At 39.5% G+C, this 21,975-nt stretch overlaps 1 protein-coding gene across 5 annotated transcripts in view; it reads left to right on the plus strand.

Annotated features, from left to right (window-relative positions):
* The window catches only part of LOC126273163 (eukaryotic translation initiation factor 2-alpha kinase 1-like), a 153,165-nt gene that overhangs the window by 47,016 nt on the left and 84,174 nt on the right, over positions 1-21,975 (plus strand). For all 5 annotated transcript variants that reach the window (XM_049976633.1, XM_049976634.1, XM_049976636.1 and 2 more), the window contains 3 exons: positions 16,231-16,476; positions 16,945-17,110; positions 17,232-17,417. In XM_049976633.1, the coding sequence (XP_049832590.1) occupies positions 16,231-16,476; positions 16,945-17,110; positions 17,232-17,417 (598 nt within the window). The remainder of the gene's footprint in view (positions 1-16,230; positions 16,477-16,944; positions 17,111-17,231; positions 17,418-21,975) is intronic.

A 21,975-nucleotide genomic window follows, 5' to 3' on the forward strand; every position in this document is an offset into this window, starting at 1 on the left:
GAACAGTCTTTAGCAGGCAACCTCTGGGGAACCTGCCGCACCTTAGTTGTAAAATGTTTACTCAGGCATGCTGGGCTCTGTCTGAGTGGAGCGTTGTTTCCCTTGCTGTTTGTGGGACCGAGATGGAACCCTCAAAATCACCTTCTCCTCCTCCCAGTGGGTAGGGTGTACCACCTGGGAGTATTCACACCCAATCATCCAAACGAATGAGGGACGCTAGCCGTCCTGTTAATCTGCATTGACTGAATTATGTTAACAAGGCTCAAGGAGTCATAAACCAAGATGTGTTTTTGGTCATTAAGAGGACGGAGGGGACATTTGAAAAAGTATCCCCCTTCTTGGAAGAACTAGCTGTAAGCTTGAAGTCTGTTAAGCGGCTGCAGAATGGTTCTCTACTGGTGGAAACTAACAGGGCGAAGCAGGTGGAACTACTTACAAAGACTGAAAAATTGGGTGAATATGACGTAACCGTTGAACTGCATAACTCCCTTAACTCTAGCAGGAGTATGGTCACATGCCGGGACATTATGGATATCGACATAGTATACCGATGCCTCTTCTTTAGTCTTCTTCTTGTTTCTTGTTTATCCCATCGTCTTGAGATCTCTTGTGAAGAGAGATGTTACAACACATTCAGTAGTGGTGTGGGACAATCAATGAAGTTACACAACAGTTAGTAATTTAACTTTTGAAACCACCGGTCTATTGGCATTTCTGGAAATAAAATCACTCTCATACTCTCATGCGGTCAGCGAATTTCGTGTAACAGTTTGTATGTGTAATGGGACTTATTGTGTCACAAATCATTCTAATGAATTAATTAATCTGCATTACAGTGTTGCTAAGCAACGTGATCAACAAGATGACATGTGTCTCAAAACAGAACCTCGATATTTTGAATAAACTTTCGGTTCATTTTTGTCAAAATCAGCACTTGTCTCAAAATTAATTTCCAACTTTGTGCATTAAGTCCAAGCATGTTTGCAACTATTTTATGCGATTCACTGGACAGCTCGATCACATACTAGCGTATAACGTATTTCAAATCGAGCGCACAGGTTTCAGATTTCCCTAAATGAGTCTTTTGTAATAATGTGGTATGTCTATCTCATGTAAAGTCGAAATAAAACTGGATTTGTCTCCATTTGGGTCAAAATTACAAAAAATAAAATTCATTGCACAGGTCAGCGAATTGTACATGCACCTTTTTTGCATTCTAAGTGATAACTCATCTCAGAGTAAAAGCCACACATAAATTCACACGTTTTCATGAACACAAAATACAAAACACCTTTTTATTAAACAGATAAATTATGGCCTGCAATTACTAATTAACATCTCCCAATCTGAATAAAATTCAATAAAATGTTATCACTTGAAAGAAACCAATAGTTTGCTAAAACGGATTCAGATTACGGTCAACTCATGTCTAGTCAATGTTGTCATGAATTGATACTTGCTTGGAATGAATGAAATACCTGTACTGAAAAATACTGTCCATTGAGTAATTTACTGACTTTTATAACAAATTTGTACCCTTTGCGTCATTACAATAGCCAACCTTAAACAGGAATGGGCATTACAGGGAATAGTGTATGTGGAGCAAAGGGTGTAGGAATAATGGAGAAATTGAGAAGGCCGACACCTTTAATTCTCCAACGTTGCCTGACCACAGCACTGTTGGTTTCCTCCAACTCAGGGCTAGTTCTTATCTACCTAACCCTATGTGGTGCTGCAAATGCCAGCGTTGTGGTCTCACAACACTGAGTTGCAGGAGTGAAGCGGCCTGTGGGAAATGTGGAAAGGCAGCCCATGAAGCTGGGATTGACTGTCCGTCTCCAGAAGTCTGCAGTAACTGCTCTGGGAGCCACCCAGTCTGGAGCTGAGACTGCCCTGAAACTTCAAGAACCAAAAGTCACCAAGCAGATCCCCTATGCTGAAGCCGCTACAAAGCCTCCCATCTTTATCACTTCTTATGTGTCCATGGCATAGAAACCTGTTCCTAAGGTTGTGGAGCAAAAGCACATGACAAGCAAAGTCTCTCTCAATGCCCCCTTTCCCCCTCATCCTTGAAGGGACAGGGTGCAGGGAAAGGTTCATGACGCTCAGGTCAAAAGCTGTCCCGAGTGCCGTCACATGTCATTCTTTCACGTCTGGCTGATGAGGAGAACACCATGTAGTTAGATGCCTTGGCTGCAGGCAGTCCCTACACTCCCCCTCACTCTACAAGTGCTTCAGCTCTGTGGTGCAAAGATAAAGGTAAATTAAAACCACATCAATGAAATGGCTCCCATCCTGCAGTGGAACTTGCAGGGGTTCAGGACACATGTGGAGGAACTCTGACCACTGTGTCTGTGTCTCCAGGAGACTCTTCCATCAATCGTACACGCTTGATCTACGAGGCTATGTACTCCACAAAAAGGATGACCTGATTGGAGAGAGAGCTGAGGAAGCGTAGGTATTTTCATCAGTACCGACTACCACTCCTCGCCTCTCTCAGTTCCAACGACTTTACAAGCAGTTGCTGTATCGGTGCACATGCGTCATCCATTGACAATACGTTCCCTTACTTGCCCGCATGTGATGCACTTGATCAAAAGGCCCTAACCGACCTTATTATATAGCTCCCCTGCCCCTTCCATCCTCTGTGGTGATTTTAATGCACACAATTTGCTTTGGGGCTCTAAAGCTACCTGCCCCAGGGGTAGAGCAATTGAGAGGCTTCTTGTGTCATTATGTGCATACTTGCTAGACGCAGAACAGAGCACTTACTTCTGCACAGCAACTGGGTCGTTCTCTGCCATTGATCTCTCACTTTACTCTACAGCTCTCTTTCACACTGCTCAATGGGAAGTGGTTGATGAGTTGCATGGAAATGATCTCTTCCCGATATGGATTCACCAGTCAGATGGGATGGAACCCAAAAGGAAACCATCGCGATGTGTGCTCGCTAGAGCCGACTGGACACTTTATAATCAGTTGGCCCAGTTCAAACACTGTGCGAATGTTGTGGCATGGGTGGATCATATTACCAAAATGATCCATGATGCTACTGCAACATTCTATCCACAGTCTTATCAGACAACAGGAGAGGCAACCTGACCCTTGTTGGAGTGCTGAATGTTGCTCTGCAATCAGAATCAGGCGTGCGGATCTCCCTAGGATCAAGTGTTGGCCAACTGCATAGAATCTTACAGCCTTCCATGACACGAGAGCAAAGTGTCACCGAATTATTCGAGAGAGCAAAATGAGGTCATGGCAACAGTTCCTGAACACCATTAATCATTCTACAACAAATTCTGTTATATGGGAGATCATTAGGAGAATTTCTGGGAGAGGAGACAGGTGCCCCATGGCTGCTATAATGGGGAACGGCATTCTACAAACCAGTCCGTGAGACATTGCCCAGACTATGGCAGTGTATTTTGCCACAGTTACTGCAACATTCAGTTAGGATCCAGGTTTCCAGCAACATAGAGCAGTTGCTGAGAGGTGTAGTTTGGACTTCCGGTCCGCCTCTGATGAAGATTGCAACTGCCCATTTTGCATGTGGGAGCTGGATTCTGCATTGTCTGCAGCTCGTGACACATCCCTTGGTCATGACAGGATCCATTAGAGTATGCTGCAACACCTCACAAGGCGAAACAAAGCTATCCACCTCACACCTTTTAATGCCATTTGGGTGTCAGGTCACTTTCCCGACTTGTGGTGTAAGACAATTTTAATTCCTCTTTTAAAATCTGGGAAAGACAGTACATGCCCAAGTAGTTACAATGGTGTTGCTCACACTAGCTGTATGGGGAAGACCTTGGAGTGGATGGTCAACCATTCCCTTGTCTGGATTTTAGAATCCAGGCAAATCCTTAGTCGCTTTCAGTGTGCGTTCAGAAGGTATTGCTCTGCCTTTGATAACCTTGCCCTCCTGGAGACGCCTATACAGCAGGCTTTCCTATACTGGCAGCACCTTCTAAGTATATTTTTTGACATAAAGAAGGCCTATGATACTACTTGGAAGCCTCTTATCCCGGAGCAGCTTCACGAATGGGGTTTTCGTGGTTGTCTTCCCATTTTTATTCAGTCCTTCCTCTCGCCACAATATTTGAGATAACGAGTCAGTGAATCCTGTCTGATCACTTTCAGCAGGAGAACGGTATCCCTCAAGGTTGTATTTTAAGTGCGACTACCTTTTGCCATGGCTATTAACAGCATCATGTCCATAGTGAAAAGTCCTGTCCAGTATTCGTTTGTGGATGACTTCTCTGTTTTGCTCTTCTTCAAGCCTCACAACGACAGTACATCAGTCGCAATTAACTCTTCCACGTTTGGATGAATGGGCGCAGAAGACTGCTTTTAAGTTTTCCACCGAGAAGTCTGTGTGTGTTCTTTTTAACCATTCTCGTTCCATTTTAAAAATTCATGAGTTGAGGATGAGGGACACTGACCTTACTTTTAAAGACACAGTGAGGTTTCTGGGCCTCAAATTTGACTCTAAGCTTATGTAGTTACCATATCTTAAGGACCTGAAAAAATGTTCACTTAAGGCTTTGTGTATTTTAAAATGTCGTAGTCACGGTACATGGGGAGCAGACAGGACATGTCTGCTCTGGTTTTACAGGGCATTTGTGTAATCCGGGCTCGATTATGTGTGCGTGGTGTATATGTTTGTGAGACCCTCTTATTTAAAGATGTTGGATGTGGTGCACCATGAAGGGATTCGATTGGCCACTGCGGGATTTCCACCTTGGCTTCTCCAGAGGCCCAGACTTATTTTAGACTTGACAAATTTTAAGTAAGATCATACGTCAGATTATACATTTCAATCTCTGTTTTTGTAACATTTTAGATATGCATCACAGTTTCAAAGTAGTGTACACTGATGGCTCCAAACAAGGGAATTCCCTTGGCTGCTCTGTCGTGTTCCCTGACCACGTCACCAGGACTTGCCTTCCTGACGAGTATACCATTTTCTCAGTGGAGCCCCACGCGTGGCACTGGAACAGATGCATCGTATTTGGGGCAAATGGTTTTTCATTGGCTCCAGTTCCCTTAATGCCTCACAATCAGAACAGAACCTGTACCCAGCTGAGGAGTTGGTCCGGCTGATATATGGCAAGCTGTACTTGATCCAATGGCAGGGTAAGCAGGTGTCATTCTGCTGGGTGCCAGCTCACTTAGGGATATGGGGAAATGAACAGGCCGATCAGGCTGCCAAGGAGGCTTGCAGAGGACAGGATGTGGCTCAGTGTCCCATTCCCTTGAAGGCTGTAGTTTCTGCACTACGCAGGAAGTGCATGCAGTTGTGGGATGAGGAATGGCTGGTTGTGACGGCCAATAAGCTGCGGTTGGTGAAGTCAACAACCCAGCTGTAGTGTTCCTCCTGCCAGTTGCTCAGGCGGGATGAAGGGACCCTCGCGTGTCTTAGAATTGGGCACTGCCCTCTCACACATAGCTTTTTACTAAGGCAAGAGGATCCTCCATTTTGTGATGCTTGTGGCATGCACATCTCTATCCACCATATTTTAATGTAGTTCATTCTATATATCATGATGCAAGGGCAGATGCAAATATTGGTGGGGATATGCCCTTTATCTTTGTTGGTAATGAGACGAGTGTGGCTATGGTTTTAAAGTTTTGTGATTTGTCTGGACTGTGGTATAAACTTTAAGGCTGGAGGTTTTAATGTGTTGCAGAGTGGATCGCTCTTCCTTTTTTTTTTCTTCTCATCAGCCATCTGCTATATTGTTTTATCTCCTTACACCATGTTCTTCCTATGTCGTTAATGTTTTACAACTGACACAATACTTCATTACGTGATTGTGAGTGGGTAATAGTTTTTCAGCTTTTGTTAACTCCATTTTATGTGCTGTTTTATCTTCCTGTTTTGCTTATTTTACTGACACTCGCCTCAATCTGCTTTCGCACTGGCACTAAAGACCTTGCTGTCATGTGCCCATACAAATATGTCCATATCCATGTCCATAGCCTGGTCACCGGCCACCGTCGCCAGGTCTGGCATGTGCTTGCAGCAGTACACCAGTGGCACTTGATCTGTATAGCATCTTTATAAGGGCCCAGTTGTTAAATGTGTTTGAGATGTGTTAACTACTTTTGTTGTATTCTTGTGGATGTCACTCAGTGACCCAAGAAACTGGATCTCTTTTATTGCCATGTGTTTCTTTGTGTTCCTAGTTAGAGCACTATAAGATTCACATCTTGCATCACTTCAGGTATCTGACTCAGCAGAAATGAGGGTAAGGTACACATGATTTGTTATATGTGTACATTTCAAGGAAGTAAAAAATATCTTTGGTTTTTGGTATTACTCATATGGGTACTCAAAGCTTTCTTTGGCAATCCAGAATAAAAATAGATGTTTCAAGGATATAATTATTTCCAAGACACTGTGTTAATTAAAACTGTAGTGCTTATACATTGGTAGGGATCTAAGGTAATTACTGAAAATTTTGTCAGGTTACCTTCCATTCAGAAAGCTGTTGCACTCAGCGACTGTTATATTGACTTGTAAATTATAGATTGCAGCGATCAGTCGTCCTTTTTAAATTTTATTGTGCAGATCTAGATTTCAGCTGGAAGCTAGCCATTCTCAATGCACTATTATTTTCACTCAATGTATGTAATGCCTGTTGGTCGGGCTTCATCCACAGTTCATTGAATACTCAATGCATGTAATGCCTGTTGGGTGGGCTTCATCCACAGTTCATTGAGTATTCAATGCATGTAATGCCTGTTGGTTGGGCTTCATCCACAGTTCATTGAGTATTCATTGAACTGTGGATGAAGCCCGACCAACAGGCATGACATGCATTGAGCATTCAGACATTCATTGAGTATTCAGACATAGGTATTAATGAAGTAAATGAGTGGCTGCAGAATGGCAAAGATGCTGTCTGTGGTATGATGACATTTGTTAATCTGCAGACAACGATGGTAGTGCTGATGGATTGTCTGACGAAGCTGGTGCATTCAGCCAGTCATTTACTTCATTAATACCTATGTCTGAATACTCGATGAACTGTGGATGATGCCTGACCAACAGCCATTACATGCATTGAGCGAAAATAATAGTGCATTGAGAATGGCTAGCCGAAATATAGATCTGCACAATAAAATTTAAAAAGGATGACTGATCACTGCAATCTATAATTTACAAGTGAAAATTTTGTTCTTTAACCTGTTTTCTTTATTCATTACTCAGAATGAAAGAGAAACAAGAAAGTAAAACTACTGGTGAGTTGCAGAACTAAAGAAAGAAATTTTTCAGTATAAGATCAGCACTTTTAATGCATACGAAGTACGAAGCTTACTCTGAATTCTTAAGACAGTGGAATTTAAATTAACCAGACAGTATGGAATCGTAGTTCTTCTGGATTATAAAAAAACTGGATAACCGTGAAGTTCAGAAAAAAAAATTATGATCTCATAAAGACATAGACTATGTTTGATTCCATGTAAACACACAAACTATATTATTTTCAGATAAATATTGAACACACATAAGAAAAAATACTAACAGTGAGTTTTATACACTGAACTATTCAGTAAATTTCTTTTGAACAAGATTTGTATGTTGTTTACAACACAAACATTTGGTAAGCAGTTGTTCAGCTAAAGTTTTTTCTGCCCACCATTCCAAATAAACCATTATTTTGTCCAGGTAGGTTGTTTCCCCTTTATGTGTCAAAATGGATGCAGATCGAACATCAGCTTCGTCAGCCAATCCATCACCTCTACCACTGTTGTCTGCAGATTAACAAATGTCCTCACCACAGCCAGCATCTTTGCCATTCTGTAGCCTTGTAGGTGATAGTGTAGTAGGTGGTTGTAGGATCACTCATGGAAAAATTCCTGTAGTAGATGGTGTTAGAGCTGCGCCTTTTTTAGATTGAAGTCAGCTTTAGATGTACCTGCTTAAAGGGAGTCCCTCTAACTAAGGGCTCACCTTCAGAGGATGTCATGTTTCCAAATAAAGAAGGAATTAGCATATTTTGTCAAAATATAAGAGGTATTTGAGATAAAGTTAGTGAACTGCTTATAGATGTTGACTATGAAATTATTGCTATGTCGGAGCACCACTTTTTCGAGGATTTCCTTGTGGGGTGGGGGAGTGGCCATGTACATAAAAAACAGTCTTCCATTTGAGTCCATAATGTTCCAAGGCACTGCACTGAACACATATTTGAATGTTGTGTAAAGGCAGTTGAATTTAGTGAAACTAAACTTCTAATTGGTGTTATTTATAGGTCCCCTAACTATGACTTCAGAGCATTTCTGCTCGAGCTAGAGAGCGTTCTAGATTCACTTTGTAGGAAGTACCAGAAATTAGTTATGTGTGGTCACTTCAATATAAATTGTATATATGATGGTGCAAGAAAAAGGATGTTGGTAGATCTCCTAAATTCATATGATCTGATGCAGACTGTGTTTTTTTCCAACTAGGGTGCAGGGGAATAGTAGCACAGCCCTAGACAATATTTTTATTCATTCTTCATTACTAGATGGGCATTCTGTTAGTAAAAGGGTGAATGGCCCTTAAGAGCATGAGGCACAAATTTTAAAACTAAGAGGCTTTTGTACTCAAACAAATGTCATATAATTACAAACAATATAGGAAAGTTTATCAAACAGTAATAGAATGATTTTTAAACCTTGTCAAGGAACAAGAGTGGCAGGATGTAAAATAGTCCTGATAACATAGATAATAAATATAATGCTTTCCTTAACACATTTCTCGTGCTCTTTGAGAGTTGCTTTCCATTAGAATGTTCTGCACGGGTTACTAGCAGTAATAGGCAGCCGCGGGGCTGACTAGTGGGATAAGGATATCATGTAGAACAAAGTGAGAATTATATCAAAATGTTAGAAGTAGTCACAATCAAGCTGCAGTAGCTCATTACAAACAGTATTATAAGGTGCTTAATACTATTATTAGGAAGGCAAAGAGTATGTGGTATGTACTTAGGATAGTTAATTCACAGGATGAAATTAAAACGATATGATCAGTTGTGAAGGAAGTTTCTGCTCAACAGCACAAGGTCGATGATATAAAGTCAGTTTGTAGTAAAAATATTTCTGTTACTGATAAATCAGATATATGCATAGTATTTCTGAGCATTGCTGGTGAATTAAATAAAATTTAGTTTCTACAGAGAATCGTATAACTTTCTTGGCAAATGCCTTTCCGAGATTGATGTTTGAAATACTCTTCAGTGATACAGGCAAGGGGGAGATTGAGTCAGTAATGAAATCACTGAAGACTAAGGACTCTCATGATTATGATGGCGTGCCTAGCAGAATATTAAAGTACTGTCCTGTATTTAGCCATATTTGTAATTTTTCCTTTAGGAATAGTCATTTTCCTGAATGATTAAAGTACTTAGTACTAAAGCCACTTTATAAAAATGGAGAAAAGGATAATGTAGACAATTTTAGACCTATTTCTATCAGTGATTGCTAAATTTATTGAAAAGGCTGTGTATGTAAGGATAATTGATCATTTTATATCACACGATTTGCTATCAAATGCACAGTTTGGCTTTAGAAGTCATTTAACAACTGAAAATGCTATATTCTCTGAATAGGTTAAACAAAAGAACACTGGGCATATATTTTGATTTAACTAAGGCATTTGATTGTGTTGATCACAAACTATTGCTCCAGAAGTTGGACCATTAATACTAGGAGTAGCTCACAATTGGTTCCCCTCTTACTTTTAGCAACAGACAGCAAAAGGTCATTATTCACAATGTTGAGAATGGCTGTGATGTGGGGTCTTAGTGGGGTGCAGTCAAGTGGGGATGCCCCAGGGATCAGTGTTGGGGCCACTCCTGTTCCTTATTTATATAAATGATATGCCCTCTAGTATTACAGGTAACTCTAAAATATTTCTGTTTGCTGATGACACTAGCTTGTTAGTAAAGGATGTTGTGTGTAACATTGGCTCGGTTTCAAATAGTGCAGTTCATGACCTAAGTTCATGGCTTGTAGAAAATAAACTGACGCTCAATCACAGGAAGACCCAGTTTTTACAGTTTCTAACACACAATTCAACAAAACCTGACATTTTAATTTCACAGAATAGGTATGATTAGTGAAACTGAACAGTTCAAATTACTAGGTCTTCAGATAGATAGTAAACTGTTGTGGAAAGGCCACATTCAGGATCTTGTTCAAAAACTTAATGCTGCCATTTTTACTATTCGAACGGTATCTGAAGTAAGTGATCGTTTGACATGAAAATTAGTCTACTTTACGTATTTTCATTTGCTTATATCATATGGTATTATATTTTGGGGAAACTCTTCCCATTCTTAAAGGATATTTTTGGCTCAGAAACGGGCAGTTTGTGCAATAAGTGGTGTAAGTTCACGAACCTCTTGTTGGCCCCTGTTCACGAGTCAGGGTATTTTGACATTGGCCTCTCAAAAAATAAAGATAAGAAATAAATAGTGTCATTTCTTGTTAACAATATTAGCTTATTCCCAAGAATAAGCAGCTTTCACTCAGTTAATTACCAGCAGAAATCAGACCTGCATTTGGAGCATTTGGATCGGACTTCCTTAACTCTTGTGCAGAAAGGTGTGCAATATACTGCTGCATCCATTTTCAGTAAGCTACCACTCAAATCCAAAAATCTTAGCAGTAATCCCCGTGTTTTCAAATCAAAACTGAAGAGTTTCCTCGTGGGACACTCCTTCTATTGTCGAGGAGTTCCTTGAAAAATTAAGCTGATTCTTGCTGTATTGTTGATTGTGTTTACTTAAACTTATGAATTGACTTTTTCGGTTTCATAAACATTTTATTTTTATCTGTTTTTACTTTTATGTTATAATTTCGTGTGCTGACATGTTCCATGACCTTGGAGATTTGCTTCTCAATTTGGTCCTACGGAATTTTTCGACAAACTTACTCAATAGTTGTCCTTCTCCACACACTTAACATTTTCTAGAATTCCTTGGTCCATTGGCTGCAAATGTTGTTACATTTTTAGGTAGCAGAAATTTTACTTTGAAGCGACCCTGACTTGTTCTACTTCCTGATGTGACAAAGCATTGTCAGTCAACAATATGACATTCAAACACAAACCTTGCAAAAAAATTTCAGAGAACATGGCTAGGAGGAACAATTTGTGTGTTTTAAAGCATGAGGATATTTTATTTCTCTCTTAACACAGAAAGGATTTTATGTTTCCCAGCCGCATTACTGCAAGCCATTATTGTAACACTGCACTTTTTCTTTTTATAGTTTTTTGTGGAGTCATCTCATCTGGAATCTAATGATGTCTTATTGGATAGCATCTGATAAACAAATTCATCAGCATTATAAACTTATTATGGAGTCAATTAGTCAAAGAACATATGATTTTAAATTCCTTTTTGAAATTTTCAGGAGCTACTGTAGTCACTGGAAGGGTTTCACCAGTCATTGACAATTGACAATGTCCGTGTCAATCTATCTACCTTTGCAGCCAGCACTGGCTGACTGTGAAGTTATGATCGCCATTAAAAAGTGTCTTGTTTAAATTTATTCCTCTTTCCTGCAATATTAGGCCTAAACCCCTAAAACCTCTAGTAAAGTACGTCATTTGGCGAGTCATTTTTTTCTTTTTTGGTTCCCCCCTAGTTCTGTAAACAGTCCTTTATTATCATTTTGGAACAAAAGTCTTCAGTTTTTTCATGCTGCTCCTCCAGTATGATACCACTGGAGTTTTGTTCGTGGACAAAACATTAAATATTCTTTTTAGGGGTGGATAAAGGAAAATTGTTGGACAAAATAATGTTCCTCTTTTACGTCTTTTACGCTTGCAGCAAATTCAATTTCAACTTGTTAACAGCACTGTTGCTAGGATCTGTGTCTGACAGTTCACTGACTCTAAATTTAATGGTTGAGTCATCAATTGTTGTTGCTTTTATGTTCAGAGTATCAAATAAAATATAGTTGCTGTACTAAGAAACAAAAATAATAATGATGATGTTGAGATCTGCATTAATGAGGGCCAAATAAGCAAAGTTCCACTGTATTTATGCTTTCTATTATTTTTTAAAGAAAATAATTAACAAATGTGATACTCCACAGTGATATTACCTTTATCTAACACTGCAGTTTAGGTGCGAAAAGCGTAAATTGATTGTACATTTATGTAGACACTAATACACATAGGGAACAAAATATCATTTTATTTAGATATGTTTGTCACTATATTGTGGAAGATACCTAATAACAAATATTATAGTGCTGTTTTATAGCAGCTATTGTTTAAAATTTCCCCATTGTAGTTTGTCGAGTGTAAATTCTCAAAATTTTATGATGGTGACATATTTCCATTACATTTTATCAATAATTGCCTCTTTTTTTTGTTGATAAGTACCATGGACATCGTCTAATTCAAATGAAGCAGTTTTTATTGATTGCTCCATTGTACTGTGTTATTGGCTAAAATAAATTCATTTCTTTCATGTGTTTTCAGATTTTGTTCTTCATTTACCGCTTTTCTGTAATCTGTGTCCAGTACTTTCTGTTCATTGTCACTAACTTCAACATTGCCTGTTAACAGGTTAAACAATATTTGACCCTCAATGGAGTCCTGTGGCACCCTATGCTTTATGACCCTGATTTCAGATTTGCATCTATTCTATTTATTAGTCACAAACTGCTTTTTTTCCATCATAAGATTTCCACTTTGTGTGTCCACATAGCAGTTATCTCGGTAACTAGTGCGACAAGCTTTTAACAGATATAGATACATTGCAGATACTTTGTATCATTTTGTTAGTCTAGACAAATCAGTTTGAAGTAGATTTTTTGAAACCATATAGAGCTGTCATCAGTTTACTGTGTTTCGTGGGGAATGTAATTAATCTAAGTGAGTTATTACTGTATGTCCACAACATTCTGCCACTGGGCTCACTCATGTTACTTTTCTACATCTACATCTATAATTTGCAAACCATCATGAGGTGCATGACAGAGGGTGCATTCCCATTTTGCAGTTATTAGGCATTCTTCCTGTTCCATTCACACATGGAGCACAGGAAGAATGTTTGCATGAATGTCTCTGTGTATGCAGTAATTATTGTAATCTTATCCTCATTATCCCTATGTAAGCAATATGTAGGGGGTTGAAGTGTATCCCTAGAAAAATCATTTAAAGCCAGTTCTTGAAACATTGTTAATAGACTTTCTCTGGGCATTTATGCCTTGTCTTCAAGAGTCTGCCAGTTCAGTTCCATCAGTATCTCTGTTACACTCTCCCATGGATTAAACAAAACTGTGACCATCTCTGTATACATTCAGTATCACATGTTAGTCCTATCTGGTACGGGTCCCACACTCTTGAGCAACATTCTAGAACTGGTCGCATGAGTGTTTTGTAAGCAATCCCTTTCATAGGCTTATTGCACTTCCCCAGTATTCCACCTATAAACTGAAGTCTACCATCTGCTTTAACCACAACTGAACCTATGCGATCATTCCATTTCATACCCCTACAAAATGTTACACCCAGGTATTTGTATTAGTTGGCCGATTCAAACAGTGACTCATTGATATTATAGTCATTGGAAACGACTTTTTTTTTTTAATTTTGAGAAGTGCAAAATTTTATATTTCTTAACGTTTAGAGCAACTTGCCAGTCTCTGTGCCACTTCGAAATCTTAACATCTGACTGAATATTTATGCAGCTTCTTTCAGATAGTACTTCGTTATAGATAACTGCATCATCTGAAAAAGTCTGATTTTACTCTTAATATTGTCTGCAAGGTCATTAATATACAACATGAACTGGAAGGGTCCCAGCACACTTCCCTGGGGCATGCCCAAAATTACTTCTACATCTGACGATGTCTCTCCATCCAAGATAACATGCTGTGTTCTCCCTATCAAAACATCCTCAATTCAGTCACAAATTTCACTCGATACTCTATAGGATTGTTCTTTTGACAATAAGCATAGGTGCGATATTAAGTCAAAAGTGTCTCAGAAATCAAGGAACACTGCACCTAACTTGTTGCCTTGATCCAAAGCTTTCAGTATGGTTGGCACTGTGGAGGTCATTCTGTTCAAGATACCTCATTGTGTTTGAGCTCAGAATATGTTCTAAGATTTTACAACAAATCAATGTCGAGGATATTGGACAGTAGTTTTGTGGATCACTTGTACTACACTTCTTGTAGATGGGTGTGACGTGTGCCTTTTTCCAAAAACTGGACACAATTTTTTGTTTGAGGGATCTATAATAGATAATTGTTCAGTTTTCAACACCACTGACACTAATACTCATTTCATTCAGCTTTTCAGTGGTACAAGGATTAAATTGGGGCAGTTCTCCTGGGCTTTCCTTTGTAAAGGAAAATTTGAAAATGGAATTAAGCATTTCAGCTTTGGCTTTGCTACCCTCAGTTTCAGTTTCTGTCTCATTCACTAGGAACTAGACACTAACTTTGATCCCACGAACTGCCTTTACATATGACCAGAATTTCTTTGGATTCTGTGAAAGATCTCTTGACAGTATTCTGCTATGGTAGTTACTGAAGGCGTTATACATTGCTCACTTGACAGCCAAACACATTTCATTCAGCATCTCTCTGTCTATAGCACTACACTTTGTTTCACACCTATGACACAGTAATCTCTGTTTGTTTACAGTGACTGTGTACCATGGAGGTTCCCTCCCACTATGAACTGTTCTACTGGGCACATACATATCCAGTACTCGGTCAACTATCTTTTTAAACTTGAGCCAGAGTTCATTGACATGCTGCTGACCTGCACTGAAAGTTGCAAGTTTCTCAATGAGATGTGACACTACTGGTTTTTTTTATCTGGTTTACTGAACATATACATCTTTCTGCTTTTTTTTAGTTGCCCTTTGTACTTTGGTAATCATTGTTGCCACAACTGTATTGTGGTCACTGATACCAGTTTCGATGTGGACATCCTCAAAAACGTCAGGTCTATTTGTTTCCATTGGATCATATCCATTGCCATCATGAGTGGGGCTCCTACCTGTCTGTTCTAGGTATTTTTCAGAAAAGGCATTTAATAAAGTTTCACAGGATATCTTACCACATTGGGGCCAAGTGGTCAACTTTGGCATGCTAATCTTTTTTGTCCAGCCACTACAAACATAGATGATCTAATTATGACTTAATGATGGTGCTGTGCCATGCCAAACCAGTAAGCAGTGTTTAGTGCCAGCACTGTGTGATGAAAGCATGGTTTGTTCCCCCACACAGCCTCACCCCTCTTGGCAGCCCATGTCCGGGCAGAACTTGCTTCCTCCACTCGTTGCACACCTCTGAGAATTCGTTCTGGATATTATGAACAAACTATAATTCTGTTATTTTGTTTATATATGTTGAAGAACTGATGTGTAGTTGTCTGAATCAACCTTGTTCTTCCAACAGGTAGGTTTAGAGTATGATGTGTCAGTATAGTGCTAAAGTCTACTAAAAAAAGAACATAATTGTTGTTTGCACCTTGTGCTTAGAGCATTTCAACTCAATGTTAATTTTTTTCATTGATTTATAATCCTGACTTTGCTGTTGACTTGTACTGTTTCTTGGATTTTTTTTTGTTTGTGTACTTACTGCAGAGCACCACGTTGTGATCAGAGATTGCTGTTTACTGAATTTTTTATTTATAGTCTTATCAATATCGCTGGTGGTGTTATAAGTGATGGGCCTTAATCAACCACTCTCTTAAGACCCTGTTTAGTTCTTGTTTCATTCCCACATCAATTTTGTAATCTCTACATATTATAATATTTATTGCTTGAATCTTCAGCAACAATAGCACAGCTTTTTTTCCAGGTACTTTCGCTGTTACCGTTCGAAGCATATAAACAGAAAATTCTTAATTCTTTTGTTCATTACGAGTAAATTAATTTTTTTTAAAATGTTGGTAAGCTTACACATTTAGAGAACTCAGTCTCTTAAAATTACCCATTTTCTTCATTTATGTAGCTACACTTTCACCTGCTTTTAGTAGAAATATTACAAAGGCTAACTTCAAGAATAAGTACCAAGTATAAGTACCAAGTATAAGTACCAAGAATAAGTACCAAGTAATTAATCACTTATTTCCATTTACTAGAAAAAACTCGTTACTACAGAATTATTTTTCACCACAATTCTATTCTCTGGGGTGTAATAGATACAGTACAGTTAACTATGAATGAGTAATGATGATTATTTCTTGATTTATCATTGTAGGAAATGGTGATGTTCCTGAGCCTACTGATACTGAAAATGGTTTTTGCTTTGAAGAGTCTCCAGTTGTTGCAAGTAGAAGTCTAATAAGGCCAGATGTTACTCGACTTGCTGGAGAAGATGATGCAGGTCTTGTGGTAGAAGCAGAGTTTCCTTCACAGGAAACGAGTTTTTTAATTGAATCATTGGTTAAACAACTTTGCAAGTTCGTAGAGAAAAATGCTAACAAACAGAGAGCTCTGTATGATGGTATGTAAATTGACAATTTGAGAAAAAAGAAGTTAACTTTATTTTTATCTGTGGTGCAGACTGGATGATTATAGTTACTAATTTGACAATGCATGATCATTCTAATATTTGTTCTATCAGTAGGCTTCATTATAGTATGTAGATTTTCTTTTTACGTCTTATAACACTTACTTGTATGTGCTCTTCTCAGAGAGCAGCAGGAAAGATTTAGCAGGATACCTTCTTTTTGTTACCTCTCAAAAAACATATTATTCTTTCTTTCGAATAAAGATTAGGAGACATTTTTGCATGTCTCTGAAACTATTGGCTAGTGTAAGTATTCAGTGAAATGCCAATTTCAATTTTGGAAGAATCAAACAATATCTGTTTTTATATTGTGGATTAATGGTGAAAAATATTGGTGATGTGCAATATCATTATATAGCTTGTTTCAACTGTTCAGTTGTTTTTTTATTTTTTATTTTACAGCTATTTGTCGTATTCTTTACAAACTGAAATTAATTGATGGCACATATGCAATAGAAGAACTAGAGTTTATGAGAAACCGTTATGTGCAAGCAGTTTGGGATCTTCTTCAAATTGCAAAGATAGGAAATGAACCAGGAGCAAATAATAGATTGATCAGTGTTGCCAGGTATGAGTAAACTATATATATAACATATTTTAGGTCTCTCTCTCTCTCTTTCTTTTTCTTTCTCTTTCTCTTTCTCTTTCTCTGTATGTTTAATCTTAACATTGGTCTCCTTATTAACCAGGAAAGATTCGTTCAAGAAAGCTTTGCCCAGCAAGCTCCTAGTCCCTGAAAAATTGTTCGAATCATCTCGGTATCAAACGGAATTTGTCGAGTTGGAGTATATAGCACATGGTGGGTTTGGCTATGTGTACAAAGCAAGAAACAAATTAGATGGTGGTGAATATGCTGTAAAGAAAATTTGTCTGAGGTAAGGTTTGATCAATTTCATACACTTCTTCGTGGTACAATTCTGATACTATTAGTGAAACCCTTAATATATTCTCTTTTCAGTTCCTTACATTGACGTAACTTGTTACATGGAATAGTTACTTACTTTCCACCTGTAAGAGAGAAGTTGATACTTAAAATCATTAACTAATTAAAATACTGTTTTATTGGTGCTCTAAGTTTGTCATAGAATTCTGTCTCAACATAGGGAAGGCAATGATTTTCTTAATTCCTGGTATCACACCTCTGTCTGGAACTGGAGACCAGGCATAGGAGTCTCTGAAACGAACTACCAACACATTAACTTGGACAGTTTGCAGCCAGTTGACCTTTTCATAACAAAACATACCTAGGGCAGATCCATTACTTTATGGTAGGCTCACTCTTACCTTGTACCACACATCTTATAACAACTTAGATTGAGCACTAAAGATTTGGTTGTTAGGTACTTTGAATCCTTATAAACATCTCCGCAATGGGAAATAACCACGCCTGGCTTTTTTACCACCAAGTCCCTTCCTGATAACAAAGGTCTCATGACAAGGGAGAGAGCATTATTCACAGTATTAAAACAGATGTCATTTAGATTATTCTTCCTGCAGAAAAATGCTTCACTACATATGTGGAAATACGCAGGCTGTCTCTGCTAATTATTACATACCTCTTGTAACAAGGGCTTGTTGTCTGGTTCTCTTTCCAGAAATTCAGCCTGATTTCCAATGGATTCACAGGTTCCTCCGCCCATACCAGAACCTTTCACCCCACACCAACTTGACATGCTTTCCAAAACCCACAATCATAATTATGCTGTCATGCCACTGTGGATTGTTACTGCATTCACATTTAAAGGATATCTGCCATAATTGACCAGTGGTCAACCCATGTCAAGCAACATAACTTCCTGCATGAGGGACATCTCTCTCTTTCTCCATTGGCTCTCCACAGTTTATAGCCCATTATCACATGGCTTCCCGTTCCTCACTCTCAGTACTATCTTTCTATGTACGAACATCCTGCAGTTATGGACAACACTTCTGGCATATCTCTTTCTTCGTAAGCTGGTGACATTGTCCAGGACTTCAAAAACAGGTACTGCTCCTCTTTTTCCCCATCAGACTTGGCCCAACTGCAAATTAGTAGTCCCTTATCACACAGTAAGTGGTAGAAGGACAGTGAAACAAAACGTAGGCAGCAAGGCATTGGAAATTTACACCTCATCACAGAATGTGGAAGTCTGAGAGGATTATCTGATCTGTAAAACAGTATAACAAATATAATAATGCAATGCTGGTGAAGAGACAGGTGTTTCAGAGTGCACTGTTCAGCATACATTGTTGAACATAGGCTTCCAAAGCAGATGACCCCTACATATTCCCATGTTGACCCAACAATATCATCAGTTATGATTGCAGTGGTCATGGGATCATTGAGATTGAATCGTGGATCAGTAGAATGACGAACTTCCTGTTGTATTCTGTCTTGGGTTCTTCAGCCGACGTTCATCTAATGATTTTACTGATGTCTCGCCAGCACGAGTGGCTGGCATTGTCAAAGCTTCACCCTCTATTGCCGGTGGTGAACTGGAGCCGAACTCACGGCCACAGACTATATGACCTGGTGCACCAGCGTCAAAGGGCTTCTCTGCGGTCATTTCTGGTGCGGTTCTCCTCTTGCTACCTGCGACAGTCGTTTGCTGCAGTACAGGAAGCCATGATCTGTTTACGCTAAGGCTTTCCTCTTCCTTGTTGAAGCTGTTTGCGTGTTTTTGTATTTCTACAGCTTCTCTGAACAAGCATGTGTGATAGTGTTTCTCTACAGCCAGAACTTCCGTGTCGGCAAATTCTGTTACGTGGTCGGTCTCAATCAGTGCGTGCTCTGCCACGGCCGATTTCTCTACCTGCCCCAACCCGCAATGTCACTTATGTTCTTTGATCCTGGTGTTGATTGATTGTCCAGTCATTCTGACATAAACTTTTCCGCATGTACATGGTATACGGTATACTCCCGACGTTGCAAGTGGGTCCCTTTTCTCCTTTGCTAATCTAAGACACTCTTTGATCTTCCTTGTCGATTTGAAAATCACGTTTACGCCATGTTTGCGCAATATATGACTGATTCTGTCTGTCACTCTGGGAATGTATGGCAGAAAGGCCGTACCCGACATTTCTTTTTATGTTTCCTTACTTCGCCAAATGTTTGGCTCTGTTACACTTCTAATATAATTTGTGGAGTACCCATTGCTCCTCAGAACATTTTCCAGGTGTTGCATTTCGCATCTGAGGTGCTACGGCTCACATATTCGTCCTGCTCAGGTGCATATTGTGCCATAGGGTGGTCCACTTTGCTCTTGGCCACAGTTTAGTGGTAGCCATTCATCTTGGTGAGCTGCTGGTTGGTAGTCATACTAATATAAAAAGCTGTGCGGTAACTGCAGAAGACCTGATATACGCCATGGATGTTTTCACAGGTGGCCCAGCCTCTGATGGGGCCATTTTGTTGTCTATCTGTGAACTATCACTTAAACATTGGGTGCACAGATCTTACCAATGAGACTCAAGTAAGCAACATCCTGATGAGTACATATTTTATAATCTTTACATATTTTAAACAAATATAACATACATTTTAGACAGTTTGTAGACAGATATTACTTTATTATATGTTAACCAGTGGAGAATAATTAACTTTGGTTTATATTTTATACATCACAAATGGAATGACAAGAGCTACTCAAACTCACAAAGCTATTCAGCTTGCTGCTGCCATGCTATGCTACTTAAACAGCCATCTTACAAACAACTTATAAAACAAACATAAACAAATCAGAATAAAAAAACAAATCATTCATTCTGCTGCTAATCTGTCATGCATCTGTGGAGAACTTTTGTCTTGGCGCTATATTGATAAATATAAAATTATAATAAATTTTGTATTAATTCAATAATAAGATAAATGTGAGCATTTTGTAGCTGACTTCGAGACCTGTCCAATGGTGTGTTCTACATATTTATATTGTTTTGATAGCTTTTGTTACTGTTGTCATAAACAATTTTACACACATACATTAGTAACTTTGTTAATTAAAACAATGTGGGAAAAGACAGACAGCTACTTACCATAAAGAAGACATGTTAAATTGCAGACAGGCACAGTTAAAAGTCACTCACATAAAGATTTTGGCCGCAGCAAAAGATAAACACACATGATTCATCCACACAAGCAAGCACACCTGGCTGCCAAGTCCAGCATCTCTGGCCAGAATGCAACTATCACATTGGATGCAAGTGGCAATTTTGAGGGGGCAGGGAAGGGGAAGGGATAGTAGCGTACAGGTGGGGAGAGAGACAAAGGGTATCTGGTGGAGTGTGCATGGACAAGAATGCCAAACAAGTGCAACATCAGGAGGTCACAGAGCAGAAAGGTGGGGGAAAAAAGCAGCGAAAAAGGAGAGGAGTGGGAAAAATGGGCAGGTGTGTTGGCAGAGGGTGGCAAATAAACAGGGTGGGAGATGAGAATGAGGAGGAGATGATAGGACAGGGGGGTGGAAACTGTTTGGTGGAGGGTGTGAGGACAGTATGTTACAGTAGGTTGAGGCCGGGGTAATTATGGGAGCAGAGACTGTGTTGTGAGGTTAACTTCCAGTAGCACAGTTCAGAAAAGCTGGTGGTCGTGGGAGGGTTCCAGATGGCTCATGTAGTGATGCAGCCAGTGAAATCAATTATGTTCTTTTTAACTGCATGTTGTACCACAGGGTGGTAAACTTTACTTTTGTCCACAGTTTGACAGTGGCCATTCATCTTGATGGACAGCTGGTTGTTAGTCCTACCAATGTAAAATGCTGTGCAATGATTGCAGCTGAGCTGGTAAATGACACAGCTGCTTTCACGGAAGTGATGGGTGGGTGAATTGGATAGCCTTCACACCTGGGTTTTCCACAGGGACATGATCCTTATGGGAAGGAGTTGGGATTTTGAGTGGTATAGGGATGGACTAGGATGTTATGGACATTGGGTGAGTGACAGAACTCCAGTTTAGGGAGGGTGGGAAGTATCTCGGGTAGGATGTCCCTCATTTCAGGGCATGATGGTAGGTTAATCAAAGCTCTGGAAAAGGATGTGGTTCAGTTGTTATCTATCTTCATGCCCTGGAATGAGGGACATTATACCCAAGATACTTCCCACCCCTCCTAAATTGGTGTTCCATCAGTCACCCAACCTCCACAACATCCTAGTCCATCCCTATGCCAATCCCAATCCCAACTCCTTGCCACAAGGATCATATCCCTGTGGAAAACCCAGGTGCGAGGCCTACACAATCTACCCACCTATCACTTCCTATTCCAGTCCTGTCACAGGTTTATCCTATCCCATCAGGGACCAGACTGCCAGTAAAAGCAGCCATGTCATTTACTAGCTCTGCTGCAATCATTGCACACATTAGTAGGACTACCAACCAGCTGTCCACCAGGATGAACGGCCACTGCCAAACTGTGGCCAAGAGCAAAGTAGACCACCCTTTGGCACAACATGCAGCTAAAA

Source organism: Schistocerca gregaria, chromosome 5 (assembly GCF_023897955.1).
Source record: "Schistocerca gregaria isolate iqSchGreg1 chromosome 5, iqSchGreg1.2, whole genome shotgun sequence".
NCBI classification, from domain to species: Eukaryota; Metazoa; Arthropoda; class Insecta; order Orthoptera; family Acrididae; genus Schistocerca; species Schistocerca gregaria.